Raw genomic sequence first — 27,178 nt, forward strand, 5'->3', positions numbered from 1 at the left:
AGAAATATAGATTGTTGTTTAATATGATGAATTAGATATAAACCTCACAATCACAGACAAGTAACCCCAGAATTATAAATTGTTTTTTAATACATGTATGATGAATAAGATATAAACCTCACAATCACAGACAAGTAACCCCAGAAATATAGGTTATTATTTAATATGATGAATTAGATATAAACCTCACAATCACAGACAAGTAACCCCAGAATTATAAATTGTTTTTTATACGACCGCAAAAATTTAATTTTTTTGGTCGTATATTGGTATCACGTTCAAGGAAATATTTTTTTTTTACCTATTTTCGTATGCAACCAGATGTGATGACATGTACTATGATTTGTTGGTATTACACCTAAAAACTGTCAAAACTTGGAACATTGTCTGTCTTTGAAAACTGTTGTCAGAAGTCTTCCTATCTGAATCAACTGAATGCAAAAGGTGCAAAGAAGGCCACAATAATACTTAGCTACATGTACATATATATATATATGCTATATCTTTAAATATGGTGTGGATTATTTGTTTCAACAACAAAAAAATGTCTGACTCTCCTTTATTTCTTATGTATTAACAGATTAAAACCAAAATGGGAAGAAAGAAAAAGAATAAGAAGGACATCTTCATGCCTGGTTGCCTCGTCTGGACATCATTGGCAGGAATACCTAAGAAAATGAAGTGGCCTGGGGAGATTATTAGATCTAGCGACGGGAAAGTGGAGGTTTTTTGTCACTCAGACAATTCATGGTAAGCACCAATATCATGAATATGGTACAACATCTTTGTTAAAACATCCACTATGCCAGTCTGCACCAAAAACTTTTTCAACTACTAGTCTGAAGACCAATATTCTGACATTTTTCTTATTGGTCCTAACAAAGTTTTGCAAAAACTTACTAGTCAGAATAAAATTTTACTAGTCGGGGGCATTGGACTAGTGGCTAACTGTGCAGACTGCTAGGTGTGTTATTCAAGTTAGTCACCTGCTAAAACAAAAATCTTGTTGATCAATGGTACAGTCACTGGTGAAATGAGGTATTTTAAATGACAACAATAGCATGAATAGACATGATAGATGATCAGGATGTAAAAGGCATGGTGTTGTTGTTATCAATGGCAGACCCTCATGGATTTCATTTTAATATTTAAATCTTTTTAAAAAATATGTTGATCCAATGTAATCATCAGTTATAAAAATTTAAGCAGATTTTTTTGTCTAAAGGATGTACTAGCATGAAATTAAAAAAAAATCTATAATTCTAAATTGATATAAGTAAAAAGAGCATTTATAAAGGAACAAAACAAGTTAAAATATTGATAGGTTATGGAAGTCTTTTATGAAGTATTTGATTTAAAAAAAAAACAGAACAGGCTGACTCAGACTTTTACCTTATATTTGCATTGGTATTATTTAGGTCTCAAATCATAAGAAAAGAAATCTAGATTCTGCTTAAATATTGGAAATGATCTGTTACAGAGCAAAATATTTTACACTGTATCGTAGGGGTAAAAAACAAAGAGTCCGAACATTTGACTAGCAATATATATATAGACTATTTTAGTTTTCTCACCATAAGTTGTGCTCCTTGGAAAAAGAAAATATACAGGATACTAATTAGTGATCTCTTGCCTATATTTCATGTAAGACTAAGATATTTATAAGAAGTTTAAAACAAAAAGAACCCAAAATGAAATTAAGTTTCTAGTCTTTGCACTTTTATATGCTGGGAATATTGGAACTCTGTTCTTTCATTTCATTATTATTTATACAATCATTATAGTGAAATTCATCTTGAAATGTTCAATTGACCAGTCATGGAGTATTGAGGGCCCAACCTTGATTGAGAGGAATATTTATAAAACTCTTGGTTTTAAGTGCCATACATATTTTAAGAATTGAATGCCTCTTTTTGTAAGTTCATTGGGGTATAAAAGCGTTGACCAAAGTACATTTTGCATGAAGCGTGAAAGCGCTTCATTCTAAAAATGTGTGCACGATCAAAGCTTTTACACCCCAATGAAGTTAGGATCATGAAAACATGATTGCATGGAATAATGGAATAGGACCTCGGTTCTATTTTGCTGGTTTTTGGAGCTGGAGGTAATGATTAAGAGGGACAATTTTTATTTAATTTACCTATGCACTTAATTGTGGGACCTCATGTTATCATGAATGATGAATTTTATTGTGTAATGAAGGTGATTAAAAAATAACGCGAGATTGCAGTTTGCCAATCAGAATAACGTATTATAATAAAACATACATCGAATGGAATTATATATATATAGTGAGAGATTTTAAATTTATATACAAATTTGACAGAATATATTCATATTTACAGTTTTATAGTAAACTTAGAGGATGTCTGTCCATTCCCTGGGGACATGAGTCAGTGGAAAAACACAGGAATTAGTAATTATTATTGTTCAAAAGAAGTTGATATTTTGTTTCTATTGAATTTGCATGTTACAGGGATAGAAATAAGACTTGCAATTATTGTAAAAACACGAAATCAAAATTGTGGAAAACATTTCCAAAACAATATCATAATAATTTAAACATTCAAAAGAATTCCAGGAAAAAAATTCAAATATTTGTCAATGGCCTCCATAGCCTCAGTGCTTATAAGTGCTTATTTCTGTCCTTGTGTGATAATTTTTGTCTTACTTTACAAAACATAAGAATCTTATCCAGTTGTACAGTGTTAACTTTTTGTATTATGCATTATATTTTAGAAGGAAGAAGACTTAGTAGTGGATATTAGATATTTTGATACAGATGCTGGTTTCCATCTTGCATGGCACATTTTTCTGTTGTCCTTAACCTCAAATGTTCAATGAAAATTATATTTATGTTTTCAATTAAGACTTCTTTATAAGAAAAAATTATTATTAAGCGAACCCTTTTAAAATTTTTGTCCATCAATAAATTAAAAAAAATAATTCAATTCTTGATATACTTGGAAATACTAAATCTCACCACTCACCAAGTATTTAGAAATTAAATTTTGGATATTACTTTAGACCGTAATAGGTAAAAGTCATATTTCAAAATTTTCAGTTCTTTGACAATATTCATTCTGTGTCAGAAACCGATTCTGTGTCAAATATTTTATCACAATCCAAATTCAGAGCTGTATCAAGTTTAAAAGTAGTTTTCACACTTACCTCAACTAATAAGGTAGCAATAAACAGTTAGCACAGTTAGTTTCGCATTATGGCCACGGTGGATTTTTTTTATAAAATAAAATACTGGGGTAAAAGAACTTAAAAATTAAGAAGGCTGTTATTTATTGCTATGAAAGTGGTTTTAATGGAAAGGTATGGTTCCAGGGAAGAGATTGAGCCATATTTTGTTCAGTAGAAGTGTAAATTTCGGGTTCATATTCATGTACACACATGTCTAGTCCAGCAATGACTGAAATTATATCCGCATTTGTTGACAGTTTTTGAGTGGTGAGAATTTGACACGAACTTTTGAAAGTTCAATTGCGGGAAAAAGAGGTGATTGACCCCCCATTTTTATTTCATTTTCTGAAAGGTCTAAACTTTTTGCTTGAAAACATGTATGTCTGAGGTTCATTGAAATTCTAGTATATATATTTTTTTACGCCCAAACGAGTTGTCGCGACAGCAAATTTTGAAGAAAAAAAAAACAAAACAAACACCAAATGTTTCCATGGGTACTGAACTTATATAATTTATTTTTAACCTTTTATTGCATGATTTGAAATCTGTTGGGAAATAGCATTCTGAATATATATACATGTTGGGGCATTGATGTAAGATTGCATATATCCATTTCAAAATACATGTACATGGTTCATCACTTAGAGGCTCAATTTTATCATCAAGTGCTAACTGTTTATTGCTACCTAAGGGTTCAACACCCCAGTGTTGTATCAAGCTGTGTCCAGCTGAGCATTTTATTTGTTAAAAACAGGGGTTAAAAAATCCACTAGCCCGACGCCCGGGACTACAACATTTAGACCTCGGGCAACCAAAACTTGTAACTCAAAATGCCCGACGGACTAGTAACAAAAAATTCTTGGCGTTTCAAAAATTGAAAGGGGAAAATCTCCTCATCACTTTTCTTCTTATCCAATCAGATTCAACTACGTCATCCAGGATTCCCAGAATTTGAATTGATTTTGTACAAGTTTTAAAATAGAACAAATAACTCTGGGTGGATCTTGTACTTTTAATATCGATGTGTCAGTACAGGGGGTTGTATTGTACTTTGCTTATGCAACCTGATTTACCTCCTTCTGATTAATCTATTGCAATATAAATGTGAATCCCTTTTGACAGCAGAAACCTGACTTTTGTCAGATATAAATTTGAAATATGTGCTGATAATTCTTTTACACAAACTGTATCTGATAAAACCCCTCCAATCCTTTTACATAACCACGTATAGCAGTGGTCAAGACTTGTATCATCCCTGGATTTGGTCAACTCAGTATATCAGAATTTTCAGTGAATATTCAATTATCGATTAATTGAATTTATATGCTAATGGATTCTTTGCTGATATAAGTTTTAAATATCCAATTTGCAAAAATCTACTGTACAATGCCGTAAATGGATAAAAAATGTTAAGCTTATAGAATTCTTTGTTATTGCAGCAAACTCTGAATTTGTAAGGCATACTAGGGCTAGCAAGTCAGTTTTCTTGGGCTAGTAGTTCTTCCAACAGGGCTAATAAAATCTTGAAACCAATTAGCCCTGGGCTAGTGAGCTATAACAAAATTTCTTAACCCCTGTAAAAATGATTATAATACAGAAACTGTTTCCATACTTTGCTTACAAGGATCGAACGGGCGAAAAATGTTTTTCGAAATATAACTAAAGCCCCAATTAGAGAATGTTTAATTATTCAATATAAACTGGGACTATAGTACCAAATATAAATCAAACAACAAGGTTTATTCCTGTACTAGTTTTCGAATTATAATCAACTATTTGATTTAGGCGTTAAAACCTTTGGCGACCCCCAGTTAAAAGTCTACAACGTGATAAGTGGGCGTTACAGACAACCGCTCACCTAATCTGACCAAGTCAATTGATGAAATGGGAGTGCCAAGATATGGCCTAGTCCAAGCTGTTTTATTCTATTATTCTATTCTATTATGAACACAAGAACAGGCGACACATTTCAATGTCTCCACTCTTGTAAAAGAGAGTATACAAAATAGTTTCAATACTATAATACTTATTATTGTGAAAAAATTTCATGGGAAGAGTAGATATTTTCAATGTTTTTCATGTTTGAATTGTTTAAACTAGTCATTTAGGGGCTGTTTGGTTTGAGCCTAGACTCCGTATTGAAGGCTGTACTTTAACCTATAATTGTTAACTTTTCATACATAGAGTTTTCTCATTGGCACTCATACAACATCTTCGTATTTATAAACATGTCATATACATTGCTTTCTTTTGCAGGTGCATTGAAAAAAAGACCAAAAAGCACTTTTGATTTTATCACAGATATAAATTGGGCCTGCAATAAAAAACATGAAATTAGCACTGAGCTTCCTATAACAGTTGGAGAAGATACACATGTTAGGGATATTCAAGAACAGAGATCTGTACACAACACTGAGGTTCCTATAACAGTTGGAGAAGATACACATGTTAGGGATATTCAAGAACAGAGATCTGTACACAGCACTGAGCTTCCTATAACAGTTGGAGAAGATACACATGTTAGGGATATTCAAGAACAGAGATCTGTACACAACACTGAGGTTCCTATAACAGTTGGAGAAGATACACATGTTAGGGATATTCAAGAACAGAGATCTGTACACAGCACTGAGCTTCCTATAACAGTTGGAGAAGATACACATGTTAGGGATATTCAAGAACAGAGATCTGTACACAACACTGAGGTTCCTATAACAGTTGGAGAAGATACACATGTTAGGGATATTCAAGAACAGAGATCTGAACACAACACTGAGGTTCCTATAACAGTTGGAGAAGATACACATGTTAGGGATATTCAAGAACAGAGATCTGAACACAACACTGAGGTTCCTATAACAGTTGGAGAAGATACACATGTTAGGGATATTCAAGAACAGAGATCTGTACACAACACTGAGGTTCCTATAACAGTTGGAGAAGATACACATGTTAGGGATATTCAAGAACAGAGATCTGAACACAACACTGAGGTTCCTATAACAAGTGGAGAAGATACACATGTTAGGGATATTCAAGAACAGAGATCTGTACACAACACTGAGGTTCCTATAACAGTTGGAGAAGATACACATGTTAGGGATATTCAAGAACAGAGATCTGAACACAACACTGAGGTTCCTATAACAGTTGGAGAAGATACACATGTTAGGGATATTCAAGAACAGAGATCTGTACACAGCACTGAGCTTCCTATAACAGTTGGAGAAGATACACATGTTAGGGATATTCAAGAACATAGATCTGTACACAGCACTGAGCTTCCTATAACAGTTGGAGAAGATACACATGTTAGGGATATTCAAGAACAGAGATCTGTACACAACACTGAGCTTCCTATAACAGTTGGAGAAGATACACATGTTAGGGATATTCAAGAACAGAGATCTGTACACAGCACTGAGCTTCCTATAACAGTTGGAGAAGATACACATGTTAGGGATATTCAAGAACAGAGATCTGAACACAACACTGAGGTTCCTATAACAGTTGGAGAAGATACACATGTTAGGGATATTCAAGAACAGAGATCTGTACACAACACTGAGCTTCCTATAACAAGTGGAGAAGATACACATGTTAGGGATATTCAAGAACAGAGATCTGTACACAACACTGAGGTTCCTATAACAGTTGGAGAAGATACACATGTTAGGGATATTCAAGAACAGAGATCTGAACACAACACTGAGGTTCCTATAACAAGTGGAGAAGATACACATGTTAGGGATATTCAAGAACAGAGATCTGAACACAACACTGAGGTTCCTATAACAAGTGGAGAAGATACACATGTTAGGGATATTCAAGAACAGAGATCTGAACACAACACTGAGGTTCCTATAACAGTTGGAGAAGATACACATGTTAGGGATATTCAAGAACAGAGATCTGTACACAACACTGAGCTTCCTATAACAAGTGGAGAAGATACACATGTTAGGGATATTCAAGAACAGAGATCTGTACACAACACTGAGGTTCATATAACAGTTGGAGAAGATACACATGTTAGGGATATTCAAGAACAGAGATCTGTACACAACACTGAGGTTCCTATAACAGTTGGAGAAGATACACATGTTAGGGATATTCAAGAACAGAGATCTGAACACAACACTGAGGTTCCTATAACAGTTGGAGAAGATACACATGTTAGGGATATTCAAGAACAGAGATCTGAACACAACACTGAGGTTCCTATAACAGTTGGAGAAGATACACATGTTAGGGATATTCAAGAACAGAGATCTGAACACAACACTGAGGTTCCTATAACAAGTGGAGAAGATACACATGTTAGGGATATTCAAGAACAGAGATCTGTACACAGCACTGAGCTTCCTATAACAGTTGGAGAAGATACACATGTTAGGGATATTCAAGAACAGAGATCTGTACACAACACTGAGGTTCCTATAACAGTTGGAGAAGATACACATGTTAGGGATATTCAAGAACAGAGATCTGAACACAACACTGAGGTTCCTATAACAGTTGGAGAAGATACACATGTTAGGGATATTCAAGAACAGAGATCTGAACACAACACTGAGGTTCCTATAACAGTTGGAGAAGATACACATGTTAGGGATATTCAAGAACAGAGATCTGAACACAACACTGAGGTTCCTATAACAGTTGGAGAAGATACACATGTTAGGGATATTCAAGAACAGAGATCTGAACACAACACTGAGCTTCCTAAAGGAGGAAATGTATATACCTTTTCTCTTGGAGAAATGCAAAATTTAGTCCAGCAGTTGACAAAGCAGACAGAAGATGAAGAATCTGATACTCCTTCTTCTACTGTTGTTTTTATTGAGGAACAAGAACATGGTATTTTTAAGTTTACAGAAATCAAACCAATATCAATGTTTAAAGGTGAAACCAAAGGACCAACAGGTGATAATCATGAAGTGGTTTATGAGGCAGAAGCTGTGATAGAAACCGAAACTTTTGCAAAGGATGAGATACAGGTAAAATATAAGATCAAAAATGTTTATGCAGTTATGGTTCCTCTAATGAAACTTAATGACTACAAGTATGAAATTAAACAAACTTGAGTTATAAGCCATACAGTAAACTTCCCATCATTAATTTTCCACCTTTATCCTTATATTTCAAAAATATTGTACATATATTGGAATTGTGCACCTGTCATTATCATGCTTTTGGAACTATAACAGGATCCCTCCCCTCCTTTTTTCAAGACTGTAAACATAGACATTCAAGATTTTGTGTAAACTAAGTTTTTTCAACTTAAATCCCTTAAAATTTATACAAAATTATACACATATTGTAATGGTGCTCCCTTCTATTACCATCGTGTATTGACGTGATTGACTTGTTTGTGGACTTTTCTCATTCATCCAGACATAGAAACTTTGTCATTCTTTCAAATTTTGATATTTCCTAGAACTTGCAGGAAAGCACAAGTTTTAATCTGTAATGTCTTTGATTAAAATTTCAAGTCGGTTTAATATGAACTTTTTGTGATAGATCAATGATGTTTTCTATCAAGTTGCATTACTATCAGTACATATCAGTTTGATGACCATTTTTTTTGGACATATTATTTACAGACTCTGCTTTGTAGGAAATCATTGGACATGATGTCATGGATGTAGAAGATGGGAAAAAATGTAAAAAGAGAAGATGGAAGAGAATTAGGTACATTATGCATAAATATATACCCATGTGTGAACGAATTTAAATGTCAAACGATTTTGTTTGTGGATCTAAACAACAAGGCAGTGAAACACTTTAAATTATCTTTATTTTTCGGATCAGTTAACCCCTTTAGCGATCTGGAAACCAAGGCATGGAAAAATTACCACAATGTTTTTAGGCCTTTTTGTGAATTATTTCTAATTCAGATCAATGCAAAGAAATCTAAAAGATAAATGGTGTAAATAAGAATTTGATTCTAAACTTTATTTTATCATAAATTATTAATTTTTACGCAAAAAATCTACTTTTTTCATATAAATAAGAAGATGTGGTATGAGTGCCAATGAGACAACTTTCCATCCAAGTAACAGTGTATTTTAAGTTAACAATTATAGGTCAAAGTACAACCTTCAACATGGATCCTTGGCTCGCACCGAAGAGCAAGCTATGAAGGGCCCCAAAATGACCAGTGTAAAACAATTCAAACAGGAAAACCAATGGTCTCATCTATATAAAAAAAGAGAAATGAAAAAACATGTATGAACCACCTCCAACAAGCTTAAATTAAAATATAATAATTTTGTTGTTGGGAGTACAGATTTAGAGGTGAAAATGTATTGTCTATATATCTGTGGAAGTCATATAATGATTTTGTTGTTCAGAGTAAGATGGCGGAAGTGAAAATTTATCGCAATACTAAATACTTAAATTAAAAAGTTTTTAGTTAGTTTTCTACAGGTACAACCAAATTTACTAATCAAATTTTTGTATCTATGAAAGAATTTAGTAAAAGTTTTAGTAATTTATGGTATAAACGAAATCCCTGACTTGATAATATTTGTATATATCTCAATATAATCAAATTTACTATTAAAGTTTAAAAAAAAGCATTTACCGCATGAAAGAATTGTACATTCATTAACTGGTGCCAGATCACGCGACGAAACTTAACATTGATATTTTTCTGATTACGACATTTTACACCATAAGCCTGGAAATTTCACATATATATATATGACCATGATGGCACACAGGATAGATAAGGGATTTAAACATGTTTGATTTGAGTAAATTATTATTAAAAGGCCATTCAACCAGTCATATGAAAAATTCTTGCGAAATAGTATATTCCAGTCTGTATTTTGAGTGACAAAATTTTAAAAATCCAGTATTGTACGAAATTTATATTCACATTTTTTTTTTATAACACTTAATTTGTTTTGAAGGTACACAGATTCTGATATGGAAGTTGATGATCCTCCAGCTGAAGATATCAAAAGAACGAAAGTCAGTAATGAGACATGTGAGATTGATAACAACAGTGATAACAACAGTGAGACAAGTGAACAATATCCCATACTACCAAAGCTGCAGTGCTCAGTTGGCAAAATTGAAATGAGTTCAGAGGATTCTGAAGACGACTTAATAGATGAAGATATCATAAGAGATGTTAAACACAAGGAACTTTATATCACTGGTGTGAAAAAAAATGAATTTACTAAAATGGGTAAAATGAAGAAAACAGACAGGGTATATAATTCCCACCACCCCTGTCCATTTTGTGGCATAATGCAGACTAATTTTTCCCACCATATATTGTCTACTAAACATATGGAAGAACAAGAAGTTAAAGAAATTATAAAACTAGATATTTCAAACAGTAGTTCTGAGGAAAAAAAGAAAATTATGAAAGATAGAAAAAGAATGATTGATCTGTTGAGATTAAAAGGATGTCATCAACATAACATGAAAGTCAATCAAAGTAAAACCGGAGAAATCATATTGGCCCGTAGAATTTTAACGTCCGAATCTTTTGACATTGAAAAGTATGGAGCGTGTCCATCATGTCTTGGGTGGTTTTTGATTTCAAATTTTCAAAGGCATCAATCAAATTGTCTTGGTAATTCTACTAGAACGAAACAAAGTAAGGCTAGTTTGGTAACCCAGTCTCAGATAATATCTAGAAGAATTTCAGATGAGGCTAGTCCTGCTTTAGTCAGAGAGGTCTTTAGTATAATGACCATAGATGAAGTCTCAAAGGTTGCAAAAAATGACAAACTAATTATATCATTAGGAAATCAATGGATGCTGTCTAACATGGGCAATCGTATAATGAGGAAATACTATACATCTTCTGTGATGAGATTGGCAGCCAAGCTTCTGACTTCTTTAAGAAGCATCACAGGTTTGAAGGAACATTCAATGGAGCAGTTCATAGAAGCAAAATATTATGAATATTTTGCCAAAGCTGCATTGATTTGTAGTAAACAAGTTGTAAATGATGAAGAAGATTTGAATAGCCCAAGCAATGCAATAAAACTTGGATATGACATAAAACGTATGGCTTCTGCAAAACTTGGTGAAGCTTTAGTGGAAGGTGATGATCTAAAGAAATCCCAAGCAGAAAACTTTTTAACACTAGTGAATATGAGTTGGAGCTTGAAAGTGACAAAACTAGCAAGAATGGTTCTAGCAGAAAGAAATTTTAATATTATTAAGCAACTTCCTCTACCTGAAGACATTCAAAAAATGGTTTCTTTTATGGTGGAAGAGCTTAATAAATTGGACTTGCAGGATGTTGCATACAAGATATTTAGAAAGGCTGCTGTTCTTGCTTTAGCTAGGATTACATTGTATAATAGAAGAAGATGTCATGAAGTTCAAGCTTTAAAGTGAGTATATAATATAGTTCAGACTATTCCAAAATTGGTTGTAAAATGGGAAGGGGTCTGTTCAAAGGCTTTTCTTATAAAATTTGATCAGTCCAATTATTTTAGAAAGATAGCCTGGTAAAATAGGAATAGGACAGTTATAGGAAATAATGAAATAAAAATTAAATGCATTACAGGGTTAAATAATAAAAAGTGCCATCTAGCTCCCTCCTCTCCGTAAAATCTATTTCTTGAACAGCTGTAACCATAGAAATAAATAAGATAAGGAGATGTGGTTTATTGCCAATGTGAGACGACTATCCAATAAAGACCAAATGGCATATGGATGAAAACAACAACAGATTATATTTATAACCATATGACCTTCAACAATGAGTTAAACTAACCTATGCACATGTACCTTGTAGTCTGCCAAAAATCCATATGAACACAAAATGTTGATCAATTCTAAAAAGAAAATGGCCTGATTTATTTTATAAAAAAAGTTATTAAAGTAAAACAATTCAACAGACAGTAACCTATGACACATGTTTGACAAGCACTTTAAACATCAGAAAAAATACAACAAAACCTAGGGTGCTCCTAGAAGGTAGGCATAAATTTTTTGATTAGACAATCTAAATAGAAATAATTCATCATTTTTGTCTTGCCCCCGACACAGTATGCAAGACAGGTATAACTATCAAGTGGTGGCGTAAACTACATGTATTTATATAAAGCATATTACAGAAGGTAGAAGACCTGGATGCTTCATATCTTGTCTGCAGATACCTTATGTTACAAAGTTTTGGCCTGTAATATTTGCAAAGTCCTTGACCTCATTTTCATGGTTCAGCAACTGCTTGAACAAAAAAAAATTTTGTAATGGGAATTTCTCACTTTTTATGAGTAATATTTGGTGTATGAGTTCTTTGCAACGTCTACATTTCCTTCACACATGATTCTTCTGACCTCCACCTAATTTCATGGATCAGTGATCAAGGTTAAAGTTACATAATTAGGTCCATTTCTCAAATACTATAAACAGTAGGATAACTTATTCTATATGCGGTGTTTGGAATGACTGTAATCTAATAACATGTCTGTCTGGCAGGTTCCATCAGACCTTGACCTCATTTTTATGGTTCATTGGTCAATGTTAAGTTTTTGTATTTTGATCTGTTTTTCAGCAGTAGGTCAACTATATTTGGTATATGGAATGATTGTAAGGTATACATGTCTGTCTGGCAGGTATTATCTGACCTTGACCTCATTTTCATTGTACATTGGTCAACATGGTCAATGTTAAGTTTTTGTGTTTCGTTCAGTTTTTTCAAGTACTATAAGTTAAAGGTCAACTATATTTAGTTAATGATAATGTTATGTTTATGTGATACTTGTTGTAAAACCTTCATGTTACAGACTTTCAATATAAATTCAATGATAAGTAAAAAAGGCGAGACATTTTAGCCTGTGCATTCCTGTTTTATTGTAAATGTATGGATTTTCTTAATACTCTACCATTGTCTACTGGGACTTCATTTAGTAAAATTATTTTATGATTTCATTATCAAATTTCTGTCACTACCATTCAGAGTAGAAAAAATAGCTGGAGTTTAAATGTTTCAATCCCTGATGTTTGGGCTTGTCCCCTTAATTTTTGGTAGATAGGTAGAAACTAATATAAATATTTTAAGGTTTTCATAGCCTGGACTATCTATGAAATATATAACTTTCTTCCAAATATTTCCTGCTTACAACATGTACAATGTAATAGCCTAATAGGTCTTAAAACTTACAAATGCCTAGTTGGTAACTTTATACAACTGAATATCCAGCTAATAGAAATTGTTCTTAAATTTCAGTTTATCGGATTACAGGAGGAGAAAAAGTACCCCAGATGAAGTGGCTTTGCAAATGAGCCATGAGCTCACAGAGTTTGAAAAGGAGCTTCTTAACACGCAGGAGGTGGTAATGATTCGAGGGAAGGTATGCTGTTAAAACAAAATTAATCATATATAAAAATAAGAAGATACATTGGTATGATTGCTAATGAGACAACTCTCCACCAGAGACCAAATGACGTTGAACTTGAACACTAAAAAGCAATCACTGCACAGCCTTCAAAAATAAACGAAAACCTATACAGCAAAGTAAGCTATGAACAAAATCACAAACGTAAAATAATTAAAAAAAACTAATATTTTACTAACAACTTGATTTATGTACAAAACAATAAACGAAAAACAAATATGATATACAGCAACAAATAACAACCACTGAGTTACAGACTCCCAACTTGGGACAGTGGTGTAACAGTAAGATATCAGAACAAACTATTAAAATCAGTTGAAAAGGGCTTAACTCATCAGATCAATACCATTTGATTAAATAGGAAATTTTTTTATTATTTTGTGGTGAAGTCTTGTCTTCTTATTATAAAGGGTGGCAAGGCGGTTCCGGTTATTATCCCAAAGGATGCTGTAAATGTGTTGGAATACCTGTCAAATGACTCTATTAGACTCAAAGTTGGAATACCTCCTTCGAAATATTTGTTTGCTAATTCCAGTAAGTATACTATTTATCATGCACCAAGTAGCATATTTTGTTTATTTCATAATAAACAATACCTGCTTAATAATTGTTTGTTTCTAATTTGTGTATATACATAATTATGTACAGTCCTGTCAAGCAAATTTACGCAAAGTAGTGTAAAGAAATGGACAATCCCGAGGATGGCACATAACAACTGAGCAATAATGTTTGGGACTTATATTAAACATTATGGAAATATTTTTAGTAAGCCGAAATATATATATTAATTTTTTATGTCTTGTAAGATATTTTTTTTCTTTACCGTTTTTCAACATTTGCGTCTGGAAAGTAGAAAGGATTAACTGAATGGTTAAATTTAAATCCATTATGAAAAGTCTTTAAATTAAATCGATAAAGGAAATTATTGCCTAGTTACAAACACTACCAGGGATAATCCACAATGTGCATCTGTATTACTCCTGTTGTTATTGCTACTCAAATTTGGGCAAAGTCTGATTGATAAGGGACAGTCTATCATTTATCATGTACTATCAAATACACAAAAGTCATCCTAGAAGCCAATGAGCATGTGATTCGGTCATAATTGTGATGTTAACATAATTGAAAATCATTTTTCATCCATAAAATCATCAATGTTACTAGTAACTAATTATTTATAATGAAAATAGTTCAACTGACAGATTTTATAAATATCAACATAATTCATAAAATTCTGAGTGGGTACACAGAGGTGTTAAAGTTAACAATTATCAAGCCATTAAACCTTGTTATACAATGTACCAACAATTGGACATTATACTGCCCAAATGAATACATGTACACAAACAGATCATGTACATGTATAAATATACATGTATGTAGCTATTAAATACCTGAAAATGTCAAGTTGAGGTCACAGTAAACCATTAAAAAAAGAATTTCACAGTTGTAAGAAATATTTACATTATTGAAAAAATAATATTTTATTGCATTATCAATATCAAAACCATCCTTTCAAAATATGTATAGATTAACGAAATTGAAAAATTGTTGTCTATTCCACCCACAATATAATATCTTGAGATTTTTTTTAATAAAAAAAGTTTTTGGTATTTTGTCCTGTTTTTCAGACTCTTCCAGCAAAATTTGGACAACTCCTAAACTGAATAGCTTGAAGCAATTCAGGGATCTCCATGGATGATAATTTAAAACCATTTTGGTTGATATTGAATAATGAAACAAAAATTGTTACCATTAATATTGGAATTATTTGCTATTGAATACAGCTTTTTTGCAGATGCAGGTGTTTTTAGGGGCTATGATGCCATTGGTGCTGTAAAAAAGGAAGCAGGATTAAAGTTGCCAAACCTTGTTAAAACGTCTAACATGAGGAAGTATATGGCAACAATGATGCAGGTATTAAAACATGATTATAAAAAAATTGATTATTTAGTTTTTTTAACAAATCAATTTTTAAGTAATTTCAATCATAAAATTTAATCCTATCAATCTGACAAATGTGCTTCGGGCAGTTGTAACCCATTTATAGATTTTTTTTATTTTGAATTTAGTATAGACCTAAACAATAGGACAATCCCTTTCTTAGAACACGAATAACATTCATGCTTCACAACTCAAATCAAATCCTACCATTTCATTAGGCGAGTGTGCTTTGCTATATTCTAAGGTGACAAGTGACACCATTTTACCACACAATTTCATTATAGAATACAACAGCTTATTAATTAGTCAATTGTTGCTGATAGCTAAATAATGAGGTGTTTTGCTTTTGCGCCAGTTGACATTTCATTTGCGCCAAAATAAAATCTCTCATTTGCACCAATTTTACAGGTAAATAGTAATATATTAAATATATGAAACGTAGACTAAGTAGAATCGAATAAGATTTGTATTGCATTAATTCATCACAATTCAGTTTCATTAATATTTTTAAACGTATTTGCAAAATATTAAAACATCTTCATAAAAAGCAAGGCAATAAACACTGGTTTAAATTATGATAAAAGGAGTTTGCAAAATGTTAAATATTATTCATATTAATCAAAGCACTATAAAAAATGGTCAGTTCCTTTAAAGCTTAAAACCACAATAAAAACTCAATTTTTTAAAATAAAAATAACAGGTCTGATCTAGCTCAAAATTTATAGGCTTGCAACTGTCCTTATATAATCTAGACGGGGAAAATTCGCATCCAAGGTACATTCCATATTTTTCTAAAAGATAGCATTTTATTTCTTTCTCCAATCTCCAAACAACAGCTGTGTGTGGTCATCAAATATAATAGTAACTATTTTTTTCCTCTTCCTTTTCGACTGTATGATATCCATTTTTCAAATAAAACATATGAACATCCCACAAATATTTAACAAACTGACTTAGTTTTGTATAAGAATGAAAATACACTCACATAATAATTAACCAGGGGATATTATTTAAAAAAAAAAAGATATGAGCCTCACATTCAAAATTCAATTTATATTTCAATTTTCATTTTATAATTTACCTGTCATGCCTGTAATTTTAACTTTTTCAAATAATTTCCCTGTAAATTGGCGCAAAAGAAATATTTATATTTTGGCGCAAATGAAATACAACATTGTGGCGCAAATGAAATACTACGACTCTTAAGAATTGGCGCAAAAGCAATACGCCCAAATAATGCTATCAGCTAATTATTGATTTTCTGTCAGAATCATAACATGTGACTAGATCAAGATAAAATCTGAGCTGTCTGATCAGGGACAAAGGAAACTTTAAAAAAAATAATAAACAAGATGGTAGTAGTCAAACTCATATGTTTCCATCCACACAATTAAGCTTTTTTCCAAATTGGGACAGCCAATTAAAACCCTGGATGAATGCAGGGTTTGACATTAAGGGCTGTCCAATTGCTCGGGACTAGCAAATATCATCATCTGGCGAGTAAAAGCTTCAGTGTACTTGTCTGATGGGCATGTAAAAATAAAAGTTAAAATATAAAGATCTGATTTCAGTAAATTCTCTTTTTATAAATAAATCATGTCAATCAGCCCTGACATTATTAACAAATTTACACACTTTAAGTATTTTCCCTTTCTAACTATAGACATTTAAAAAATATTTGCCAATCAGATTATTTATTCAGTTGAATCAGTCGGATAAGACCTTAGTAGCTGTTGTAAGAAAACTATCCAGGACACAATATATATTTTAGTTTACCTTAATCTCATCAATTTTAAAACATTGAACAAAAATGAAATTAGGGAAAATAAAAAATACAGTATGTGGCCAAAAGTATTCGTCACTTTTCTTTTTTGCTATATATTTCATATATATAAAAACGCATTTTTTCAAAAAAATATTTTGAAGGCATTCATTGTTAGATTTTAATGAACTTGGCACAAAAAGTTATTTGGTAATGATATTGCTGTTAATTGCATTTCTTTTCTCTTGATATGAACATGTGTTATATTTTTTAATAATTTTATTTAGGTAATATATAGCAAGTTTGTTAACAAAATTATAACTAAATAAACAAATATGCATGTGCAGTTCCGCTTCTTTTGGTGCCAAGTTTATTAAAATCCGACCGCAAATGACCCAACAATATTTTTTTGAAAAATTGTAGTTTTGTATGAATATATAGTGCAAAATAACAAGTGACGAAACTTTTGGCCACATACTGTAACTGTATAAATAAACTTTAAACCTAATATATTTATTTATCATCCTTTTCCATGTTTTTTAAAGTTTTTTTGGGTAAAAAAATAAAAGAGCACAGTCCATGGAGCAACACTTTCAGAAATCAGCTACATTTCATTATATTTGGAATTGTATTTGAATGATTGTATGTTTAATGGCCCTCTTTGGCCCTAAATAAAAAGTTTATTATTCTAAAATGGAAAGTTTTTCATTTTGATGGATATATCGATGCAAAACTGAACTAGTTTGATTTTTTCCCCCGCTTTTTCTTACTGATTTGAAAATAACAAATTTTAAAATTTGCATGTTTTTCTTGGAATTTGATGGAAACTTCAGAAATAGGGGTCATAGTGTGACCTTTTCGACCATGCTCCTTTCTTAAGCAAGAACAAATTTTTGACATGTGGTTTTAAGTTTCGGACAAGTAGTATATCATGGTTACTTGCCTAGTTTCATAAAATTTGCACACATCATAAAAATTTTAACAATGATCACCAATTTGACTAAAATTCTCATATTTGATTTATAACATGCTAGAAATATATCCAAATTATGTAAAGTCCAAAAACAAAAAATAGCAATGCATGACTGCCGACAATCTTACCACCTGATATAAATGTAAATACAAATAAACAGACAAGCACATACTAATGTGTAATACCGATTTTCTAGGTGTGATAGATTAAAAGTTGTAAATCAATGTTTTACATGTATACTAATACATTTTTATGGGTCAAATCAGTTGATGAAATGGTTTTTAATGGCAGCACCCTTGTTTCACTTTTTAAATGTTGACAATTCTTTTCTTTTTAATAACTGAACACGTTTAGCACATGTGTAAACAGGGGTTAATTTTAAGGTTGCACAAATATGATTTAAATGAGTTGAATTAGCGACTTGCCAACTAATAATACATTTTAAGCTTATATTGACAAAACCATGAAAACAGAACCAAATCTTATTTTAATAATTTTCTTTAAAATGTTTGAATCCTATTTTAATTTAAGTTGTAATCTTAGCTTATTTATGATAATATTTTAGATACCTTTTATACTATATTTGGCCAATTCTTTGAAAGATTAAAATTTAAGTTTCAATTCTCTCCATCAATACCTCATCAAAAACAAAATGTAAATGTGGCAAAAATACTGCCACAAGATCTTAAATGTATAAAGAAAACTTGCTAAGTGGAAAAATTGTGCTTGGACACTAATAATGCAAACAATATTAGTTTAAGGTAGATCATAAGTAAATATTTTTTGAGACAGAATTTTCTTATACTTAGCCAGAATGAAGATTTTTATATGCTCTTTTCAAATATATAATAAAAAGGAGGGGTCACCGTGCTATTTTTCAAGCTATAAGTCGTTGTAAATTACCGAAATTTGGTTAGATTGTTCATGGGAAAACACATTTGTGTGCATAAAAAAAAATCTACGAGATAGAATTTTGAAAAAAATTGTGAAAAGATAGGTTTTGTAATATGTTTTAAGAAAATAAAAAGAAAAAATGGTGTCACCGAACTTGTTTTCTTGCTACAAGTAAAAAGAAAAAAATTCCCTATCTGTCCAGTATAAATTTTTTACTAAAAGAGTTATCTTCCCTTAAATGGCTTGTTTGAAAAAAATGATTCTAAAAGCAAGAAAAATTATATTTGTTTAAATATTTTGGATTATACAATAAATTGCCAAGTTTTCTTTATATTTTTAAACAGTCTAACCATTAAATTGCAAATCTGTCTTCAAATTTGCAGATTAATCCAAATAACTAGACCGATTTTTTACTGTGATTGTTCAATCTAAGATGACGGTATACCATGAATCTACCTTAAAATAGACAATATTAAGTTGAGGGCCACTGGCAAATTTCGGCCAAATTCTGATGTCAGTATTGTCATGATTGTAGAGAAATGTAAAGGTGTGTGTTAAAATATATTTCTGTTTTGTTTCAGTCATTGGACATAACAGAAAACCAACGTCAATGGATCCTAGATCACCTAGGGCATACTATGGATGTCCATAGGGTCCATTATAGGCAAACAAGTGATTTAATAGAAAGGGTTCATGTATCAAAACTTTTGTTAATCCAAGACTTTGGCAAGGTGAAAGATTTTGTTGGCAAAAAATTGGAGGATATTCAACTACAAGGTAATTTTCAGATAAACTCTATGCAATTTTAGTAGACCAAAGGGAGTAAGTTCCCTCACTACTGTCAAAATGACTGTCAATATATCTGTATTTAGTAAATTTCCATAAGAATATCAACATTCATGTATCGCTGTAAATCATTTGAAATAAAATAATGAAAAGTCTGACACAAGGCCTTTTTAATGCATCAAAGAAACCCATCTCCTGATTCTTACTATAATTAGATACAAGTGCTAGAAATTAAGATTGTATATGTAGACACTTGGTTTTGTCTGGTCTTTAAGATTAAAGATGGACGTAAAAGGTATATGGGCAAGATTTCAGTAATGCAGCAAATAGTGTGACGTTGAAATTGATAACTTTTATTCATTTTAAGAATGAGAGTGAACCAACTTTATTCATTTTGTAAAATAGAGGGCAAAAGACACCAATGGGTCATTCAAAACTCACAAGTTGAATAAAAACTGACCTAGCAATTGCAAAAAATGTAAAACAACGAAAAGGCCAAAAGTTCCACAAAACACTGATAAAAAAATAAAGATTGAGGAACAGAAATCTCACCCAGAAACGGGTTATCCGTTAATCTTGGGTGCTCCTGTAAAATAAGTTTCTAAATTTAGCCGTCTATTTTGATATTCTAAACAAGAGTTAGTGTTAAAGAAAATTAAAATAATATTATTTTGATTGTTCACCTCTCATTTACTGTATTTTTACTTATTTTCGCGGTGAATTTATTTTCACAGATTTTGCGGTAGGTATATTTTCCCGAAAATAGATACATGCGAACATGAATTTATACAGTTACCAAGTTTTGTGATAATAAGTACACAATTTATACAGTTACCATATAAATCACTTTTGGAAATTCCATGAAATAAAGTAATCAGCAATACCAAGTTTGTGATAATAAGTACACACGAAAAAAAGTACATGTACGGTTATTACAAAGGTTTCAAATTTTGCAGTGGCTTGAAGTGATATTTAGAAGTATATTCTAAAAACTATGTTTGAAAAAGTAATAATGTTTTGTTGCTGAAATTTTGTTTAATATATCATCTCTAATTCTTACTTGATTTATATCGATCCTGGCCTGTTGATTATATTTAATTAATCAACGTGTGGTTAATTTGATCTCAGTTCTTCATTGGTTAAATTTGTTTATGACGTCTTATGAATTTTCTTGCTTTTCTCTGAAATTCCTATTGTGACGTTATGAAAAAAGGTGACCATGCCTCATGACTTCACGTAGAAAGAAAACATCTTTTTGCAAGTCGTTCGAAAAGAAGAATTAAGATTGTCTGCAAAAATCATTAGAGAAACAGATTCCACCACCAAATCTCGTGTAATATAATATTTATCCACTCTCGACAGAAAATTTAAATGTCTTGAATGGATAAATATCAAATCAGTGGTAGAATCTATATGTATATGGTCTGATCTTTTAAGATTGAAAAGTGCCAATCTAAAAAAACTTATGACATTTATGATCTCAGTTCTTCATTGGTTAAATTTGTTTATGACGTCAAATTTTCTTGCTTTTCTCTAAAATTCTTATTGTGACGTTATGAAAAAAGGTGACCATGCCTCATGACTTCACGTAGAAAGAAAACATCTTTTTGCAAGTCGTTCGAAAAGAAGAATTAAGATTGTCTGCAAAAATCATTAGAGAAACAGATTCCACCACCAAATCTTGTGTAATATAATATTTATCCACTCTCGACAGAAAATTTAAATGTCATGAATGGATAAATATCGAATCAGTGGTAGAATCTATATGTATATGGTCTGATCTTTTAAGATTGAAAAGTGCCAATCTCAAAAAATTTGTGACATTTATGTAAAATGGTCAGTACATCAATTCTGTCAAAATGTGAGCAAGTATGTGTTCATTACACCCAATATTTTGGCCATCAATTTTGAAAAGCTGTAATGTCATATCAATGCTGTACCAATGGAAATGATAATAATGAAACTTTTTTTTCTGCAGATATTGTACCGCAAAAAAAAGACATATCAGCAGTAAGTGAAGATGATGCAGATATAGATACACCAAACACAGGAATTGATAATATAGCAGAGGACTTTATTCCAGAATTGCATGACGATGAAGTTGATGCTGATTTCAGCATTCCAATTCAAGAACATAGACCTGGTATGAATGTAAAAGTTTTCATATGAACTGATTGATAATTTTATGTAAAACCCTTATTTGTTATCCGATTTCAAAGGATGTTATTCATTGTGTTTGTCAGAAAATTCTGTATTATACGCTTTATGGTTAAACCTATAGTTTAATTTTGTGTAACTGTTTTAGAAAGGTGAATTGAGAAGATCTTATTTCCCTTGAATGTATCAATATTGAAAAACAAATGGCCTTTTTGGGGGGTTAGAAAATTAAGCAATCAAAAGCTCACAATATGTTTAAACCAAAAGTTAAATTATATAATATATCTCCAAATTAAAATTTCCTATTAACTTAAAAAGCCTATTGATTTTTGTTTGTCTTTTCAAATATAAGGAAAATTTTGTAGCCCAGTTTTTATAGATGCTTATATAACTTGTGAACGTATTTGGTTCTCTTAACTGTTTCATGCTCTACATAGAAAACAAATCGGGTGATAGTCAATTGAATGTTAAAGTAATACTTTTATGGAATTCATATTCATACTTTCAGATAAAAAGAAATCTAGAAAAGACAAAGTTCAACGCCAAAAATGGTCAGAGGATGATGTCCAGGAACTAGAAGACCTGTTTTCAGTTAATCTTAAAAAACTGAAATGTCCAAAACAAGCTGAAATTGAAAAAAAAATTTCAATTAGTAAAAAAAATGGTGGTCTTATCCACAAAAGAAAGCGTGATAACATCAAGAAGAAAGTCAGCAATATGATTCAAAAACTCAAAACCGTTGATAATGGTTAATATTGAAAATTATTTTACAGGACAAATATAAATAAAAATAAATATTGGCTCACCTGAGGTTAATAAACTTGTCTTTTTTATCGCTGACATAGGGTAGGTTAGACTGTTTTTTTATTATTTGTTGGTTGCATATTTTAATATGAAATTTTGTAATTTTGTCTGAGAAGGAAATAAAATTCCTAAGATATAATTATGAATACATTTACTGTTTATTTAAACAATATTGTAAACCTGGAAGCAACAAGAAAATCTCTTTGAATAAAGCTTCATATTTTAGAAGGTTTTTCGAGCTGGATAATCCATATTTGGTACATGTGAACTTGACCTCATTTTCATGGTTTAATGACAATTTAAAAATTCTGAGTTAAAATTGGTAATAGGACAGCTATTTGGTAATAAATTAATTGCTTAATATATGTGTCTGTCAGACTAGGTTAACTTGACCTTTACCACATTTCAGGAATCAGTGATTAAGTGAGTTAATATGACTAGAGAGGAATAAAACTTAGCAGGGGCCCAGTCGCCCATGGCCCTAGATTTTGTGCTGGGCTACTTAAATTTTGATAAAATTTGGTTCAAAATACAAACGCAATTAGGAACAATTTTGTCTGTGCTACCAACTTGAATTTCCCAAGTTTTATCCCTGCTAGATCCATTTCTCATGTATTTTAAGCAATAGATCAACTGTAGTAGGTGTATAGAATGATTGTTAAGAATACATCTCTTATCTGACAGGGTTGATCTTGACATTAACCTTATTTTCATGGATAATTGATAATATTAAATTTTCTGTTTAACTTGAAGCAAAACTTTTTATATATAATTCAGTTAAAGATCTTCGCTACACTTGTTTTGACTTTTTGTCTGATATTTGAATCCTCTAGTTTTATCCATATAGTGCCACTTCTTGATTTATTTTATTACATTTGGTTTTAAAAGCCATTTTTGAAAATCTTATACAATCCTTGTTATTTTTTATTTGTTTTTAAGAAAAGGTTCACAATGTTAAATGCATGAAAAATCTTAAATTTCCCTACAAATGTCCTATTGGTTATTTCTCTAAACAAGGACAAAGACATTTCATTTTTTATGCTTTTCAAGATCCGTTATTTATATTCTATCAGTTTATCGTCTTTTAATAAAATCTTGTTATTTTGATACATAGGAGCTAATTCTGATCATCCTTAAATCAGTTTAGCAGACCAAACATTTCAGCATGTGCACTCTTAGTTATTTTTGTGTTTATGTATAGATTTATTTTTATTTGATGATGGGCTTTATGGGATTAAATTTGTACAGGCATTTTTTTTTGTGAGACTTGGCAACAGTTAAAATTATTGTTTATTTTACTACTCTGAGAAAAAACTCAAAAGAATTTGTCATAAAGTGAAGATTTATTATACATGTATTTTTTTTGTCTTGTCTACTGAGATTGACATTATATGTATATTTTGTTTTATAATATCTGCTACACGTAATTGCTGAAGACAGGGCATTAGTGTGTACAGTTATGGTAGTAGAAATGTTTTTCAAACTTGTTTATGTGTGAAATTTATTCATCCATTTGGGACAGATGCCACATGATGTAAAATTACTGCATCTTTTATCAAGGACCTTATGCCAAAGTAACTTTATGGAAACTACTGTTACTAATTTGAGAAACTAATATTTGCAATTTGGACATTCATGGTACCGACATATTTTTGATTTTTTTTAATTGAAAAACAAAACTATAGAATGGATATGTGTACTCATTTTCAATATTACCCTGTAAACAAGAAAGTATTCAATTATGAAAAATAATGGTTCCCTTTGAACAACTGGGCCCAGTGTGAGAAGTTACCACAATTAATTTTCAGATCCATAGATCAAATAGACAGGAGGTACAGTTATTGTTTTTGGTAAACTTGTCAAAATTAGATTTATACCACAACTAAAAAAAATCTTTGAAAATTTGACTGAAATAATTGAGGTTATTAGAAATTCTAAGGTGACTTGTTCAAGCTTATAATGTTACAAATAAGTTACTCCTGTTGTCCTAATGGTGTTAAATGTCTAAAATACTGTATGGGATTATTTTTATTTCCCAGTTTACTTGTCTCAAACTATAATATCTGAGTATTTTGGTATGCAAATAATAAATATGTTTGCCTGTAATATGTTTATTCACTGTGACATTGCCAATTTTCATCACAGTAACAATCCACATAATATCTTCTCTCAAAATCAAAAATGATCTAATGATTTCTATAGCAAGTAGGGACCAGTTCTTTAAAATTTGCACTAATTATTTCTGTGTAATTTGTTTTCATTGCAACACCAAATTATAGAATGACTGTCATTAATTGTTTAAAGAAATTGTGTACACATTTTCAGTCTTGTTCTGTGTACAAGACCGTATTTAATTTTCCTAAAAGGAAATGTGAGCTTTTGCCATCACTTGGCGTCCGTCGTCGTCGTAAACTATTTCAAAGATCTTCTCCTCTGAAACTACTGAACCAATTCCAACCAAACTCTAGCTGAATGATCCTTAGGGTATCTAGATTAAAGTTTGTGTTTTATTTTCCATTTCGTCAAAAAACATGGCCGCCATGGCTAAAAATAGAACATAGGGGTAAAATGCAGTTTTTGGCTTATATCTCAAAAACTAAAGCATTTAGAGCAAATCTGACAAGGGGTAAAATTGTTCATTAGGTCAAGATCTATCAGCTTTAAAATTTTCAGATAAATCGAACAACCCATTGTTGGGTTGCTGCCACTTAATTGGTAATTTTAAGGAAATTTTGCAGTTTTTGGTCAGTATCTTGAATATGATTATAGATAAAGATAAACTGTAAACAGCAAAAATGATCATCAAAGTAAGATCTACAAATCAAAATTGTCAATTGACCCCTTAAGGAGTTATTGTCCTTTAATGACAAATTTACACAATTTGTTCATCATATTTGCTAACTTTAAAAAATCTTCATCTCTGAAACTACTGAACCAAATTCAATCAAACTTACACTTAATGATTATTAAGGTGTCTAGAATAAAGTTTGTGTTTTATTTTCTATTTGGTAAAAAAAACATGGCTGTCATGGCTAAAAATAGAACACAGGGTAAAATGCAGTTTTTGGCTTATATCTCAAAAACTCCAGCATTTAGAGCAAATCAGACAAGAAGTTAAAGTTATAATTAGGTCAAGGTCTACATGCCCTGAAATTTTCAGCCGAATGGGTTAACCGGTTTTTCAGTTATTGCCCCTGATTTGATGATTTTAATGAAATTTTGCAGTTTTTGGTTATTATCTTGAATATTTTTATAGATAACGATAAACTGTAGACAGCAAAAATGTTCAGCTAAGTAAGATCTACAAATAAGTCCAATTGAACAAAATTGTCAATTGACCCCTGAAGGAGTTATTGCCCTTTAAAGACATTTTTCACAATTTATTAATCATGGTGGCTTACTTCAAAAATCTTCTCCTTTGAAACTGCTTAATCCATTTCAGCCAAACTTAGGCATAATGAGTTTCAGAGTACATGTATCTAGCATACATTTTATATTTTATTTCCTTGTATGTCAAGAAACATGGCCCCTATGGCTAAAATAGAGCATAGGGGAAAATGCATTTTTTTTGTTAAAGAAGATATGACAGATTCGAAGAACATTTATTTAAATTTTAACGCCAAATAATCGTTGATGAAAGATTTAAGTGAAAAATTTAAGGTGAGCGATTCAGGCTCTTGAGAGGCTCTTGTTCTTAAATTCCAAGGTTATTACATCTAATCTTATAAGGTTACAAGTTAGGTTCCCCTATTGTCTTCATTGGTATAAGTATTTAGATTTTGTTTCCATCAGAAATTCAAAATGGTTGCAAGTTTACATAGAAGCTCTTAAGGAAAATGATTTGAAATGGTAATTTTTGATAAATTAGTGATGAAGGCAGGGTGAGCAATTTCGGGCTCCTAGGAGACTCTTGTTTGTGTATTGTATAATGTGTATCATGTGATAATGTCTGTTGTTAATAAAGTTGAGAAAGTTTATGCATGATTTATTAAGTAATTTCTGCAATTTTTTCTTATATGCATACTTAATGGGTATATATACATGTCTAAATACTGTCCCTGTACTGGCCCAATAGGGGAACAAAGAAACCTGACCATATCAGAAAGAAGACCTTTGAATTAGGTTCGAAATACATTACATTAGGTATAACAATAAATGATTAAAATGAGGGTGACCTGACAAGACAGATTTTCGGTTAATAAAGGTGTCCTATTCACAAATTTGATGGAATAAAAAGCTGTAGAGCCAGACAAATTTCAGTGAACATTTTAATTTGATATTTTCAGC

At 31.3% G+C, this 27,178-nt stretch overlaps 2 protein-coding genes across 2 annotated transcripts in view; one reads left to right on the plus strand and one right to left on the minus strand.

The window, feature by feature from the left end:
• Positions 1 to 27,178, minus strand: part of LOC143075295 (4-hydroxyphenylpyruvate dioxygenase-like) — a 63,367-nt gene that overhangs the window by 18,843 nt on the left and 17,346 nt on the right. The window lies entirely within an intron of this gene.
• Positions 5,421 to 26,868, plus strand: LOC143076859 (uncharacterized). Its single transcript, XM_076252751.1, has 9 exons — positions 5,421 to 8,192; positions 8,813 to 8,886; positions 10,113 to 11,558; positions 13,403 to 13,526; positions 13,982 to 14,105; positions 15,370 to 15,488; positions 19,726 to 19,921; positions 21,909 to 22,073; positions 22,596 to 26,868. Exons 1-9 carry the CDS (start codon positions 5,421 to 5,423, stop codon positions 22,838 to 22,840), a joined length of 5,265 nt encoding a protein of 1,754 aa, XP_076108866.1. The 3' UTR covers positions 22,841 to 26,868.

The sequence above is a fragment of the Mytilus galloprovincialis genome, chromosome 5 (assembly GCF_965363235.1).
Source record: "Mytilus galloprovincialis chromosome 5, xbMytGall1.hap1.1, whole genome shotgun sequence".
NCBI classification, from domain to species: Eukaryota; Metazoa; Mollusca; class Bivalvia; order Mytilida; family Mytilidae; genus Mytilus; species Mytilus galloprovincialis.

What these genes read in the sequence shown, in the direction of transcription:
- LOC143076859 (XM_076252751.1), top strand. Translation starts at nt 5,421, where the DNA reads ATGTCATATACATTGCTTTCTTTTGCAGGTGCATTGAAAAAAAGACCA. An exon ending in GGAGGATATTCAACTACAAG is followed by an intron (nt 19,922 to 21,908) that starts GTAATTTTCAGA and finishes TTTTTTCTGCAG; the next exon opens with ATATTGTACCGCAAAAAAAA. An exon ending in AATTCAAGAACATAGACCTG is followed by an intron (nt 22,074 to 22,595) that starts GTATGAATGTAA and finishes TCATACTTTCAG; the next exon opens with ATAAAAAGAAATCTAGAAAA.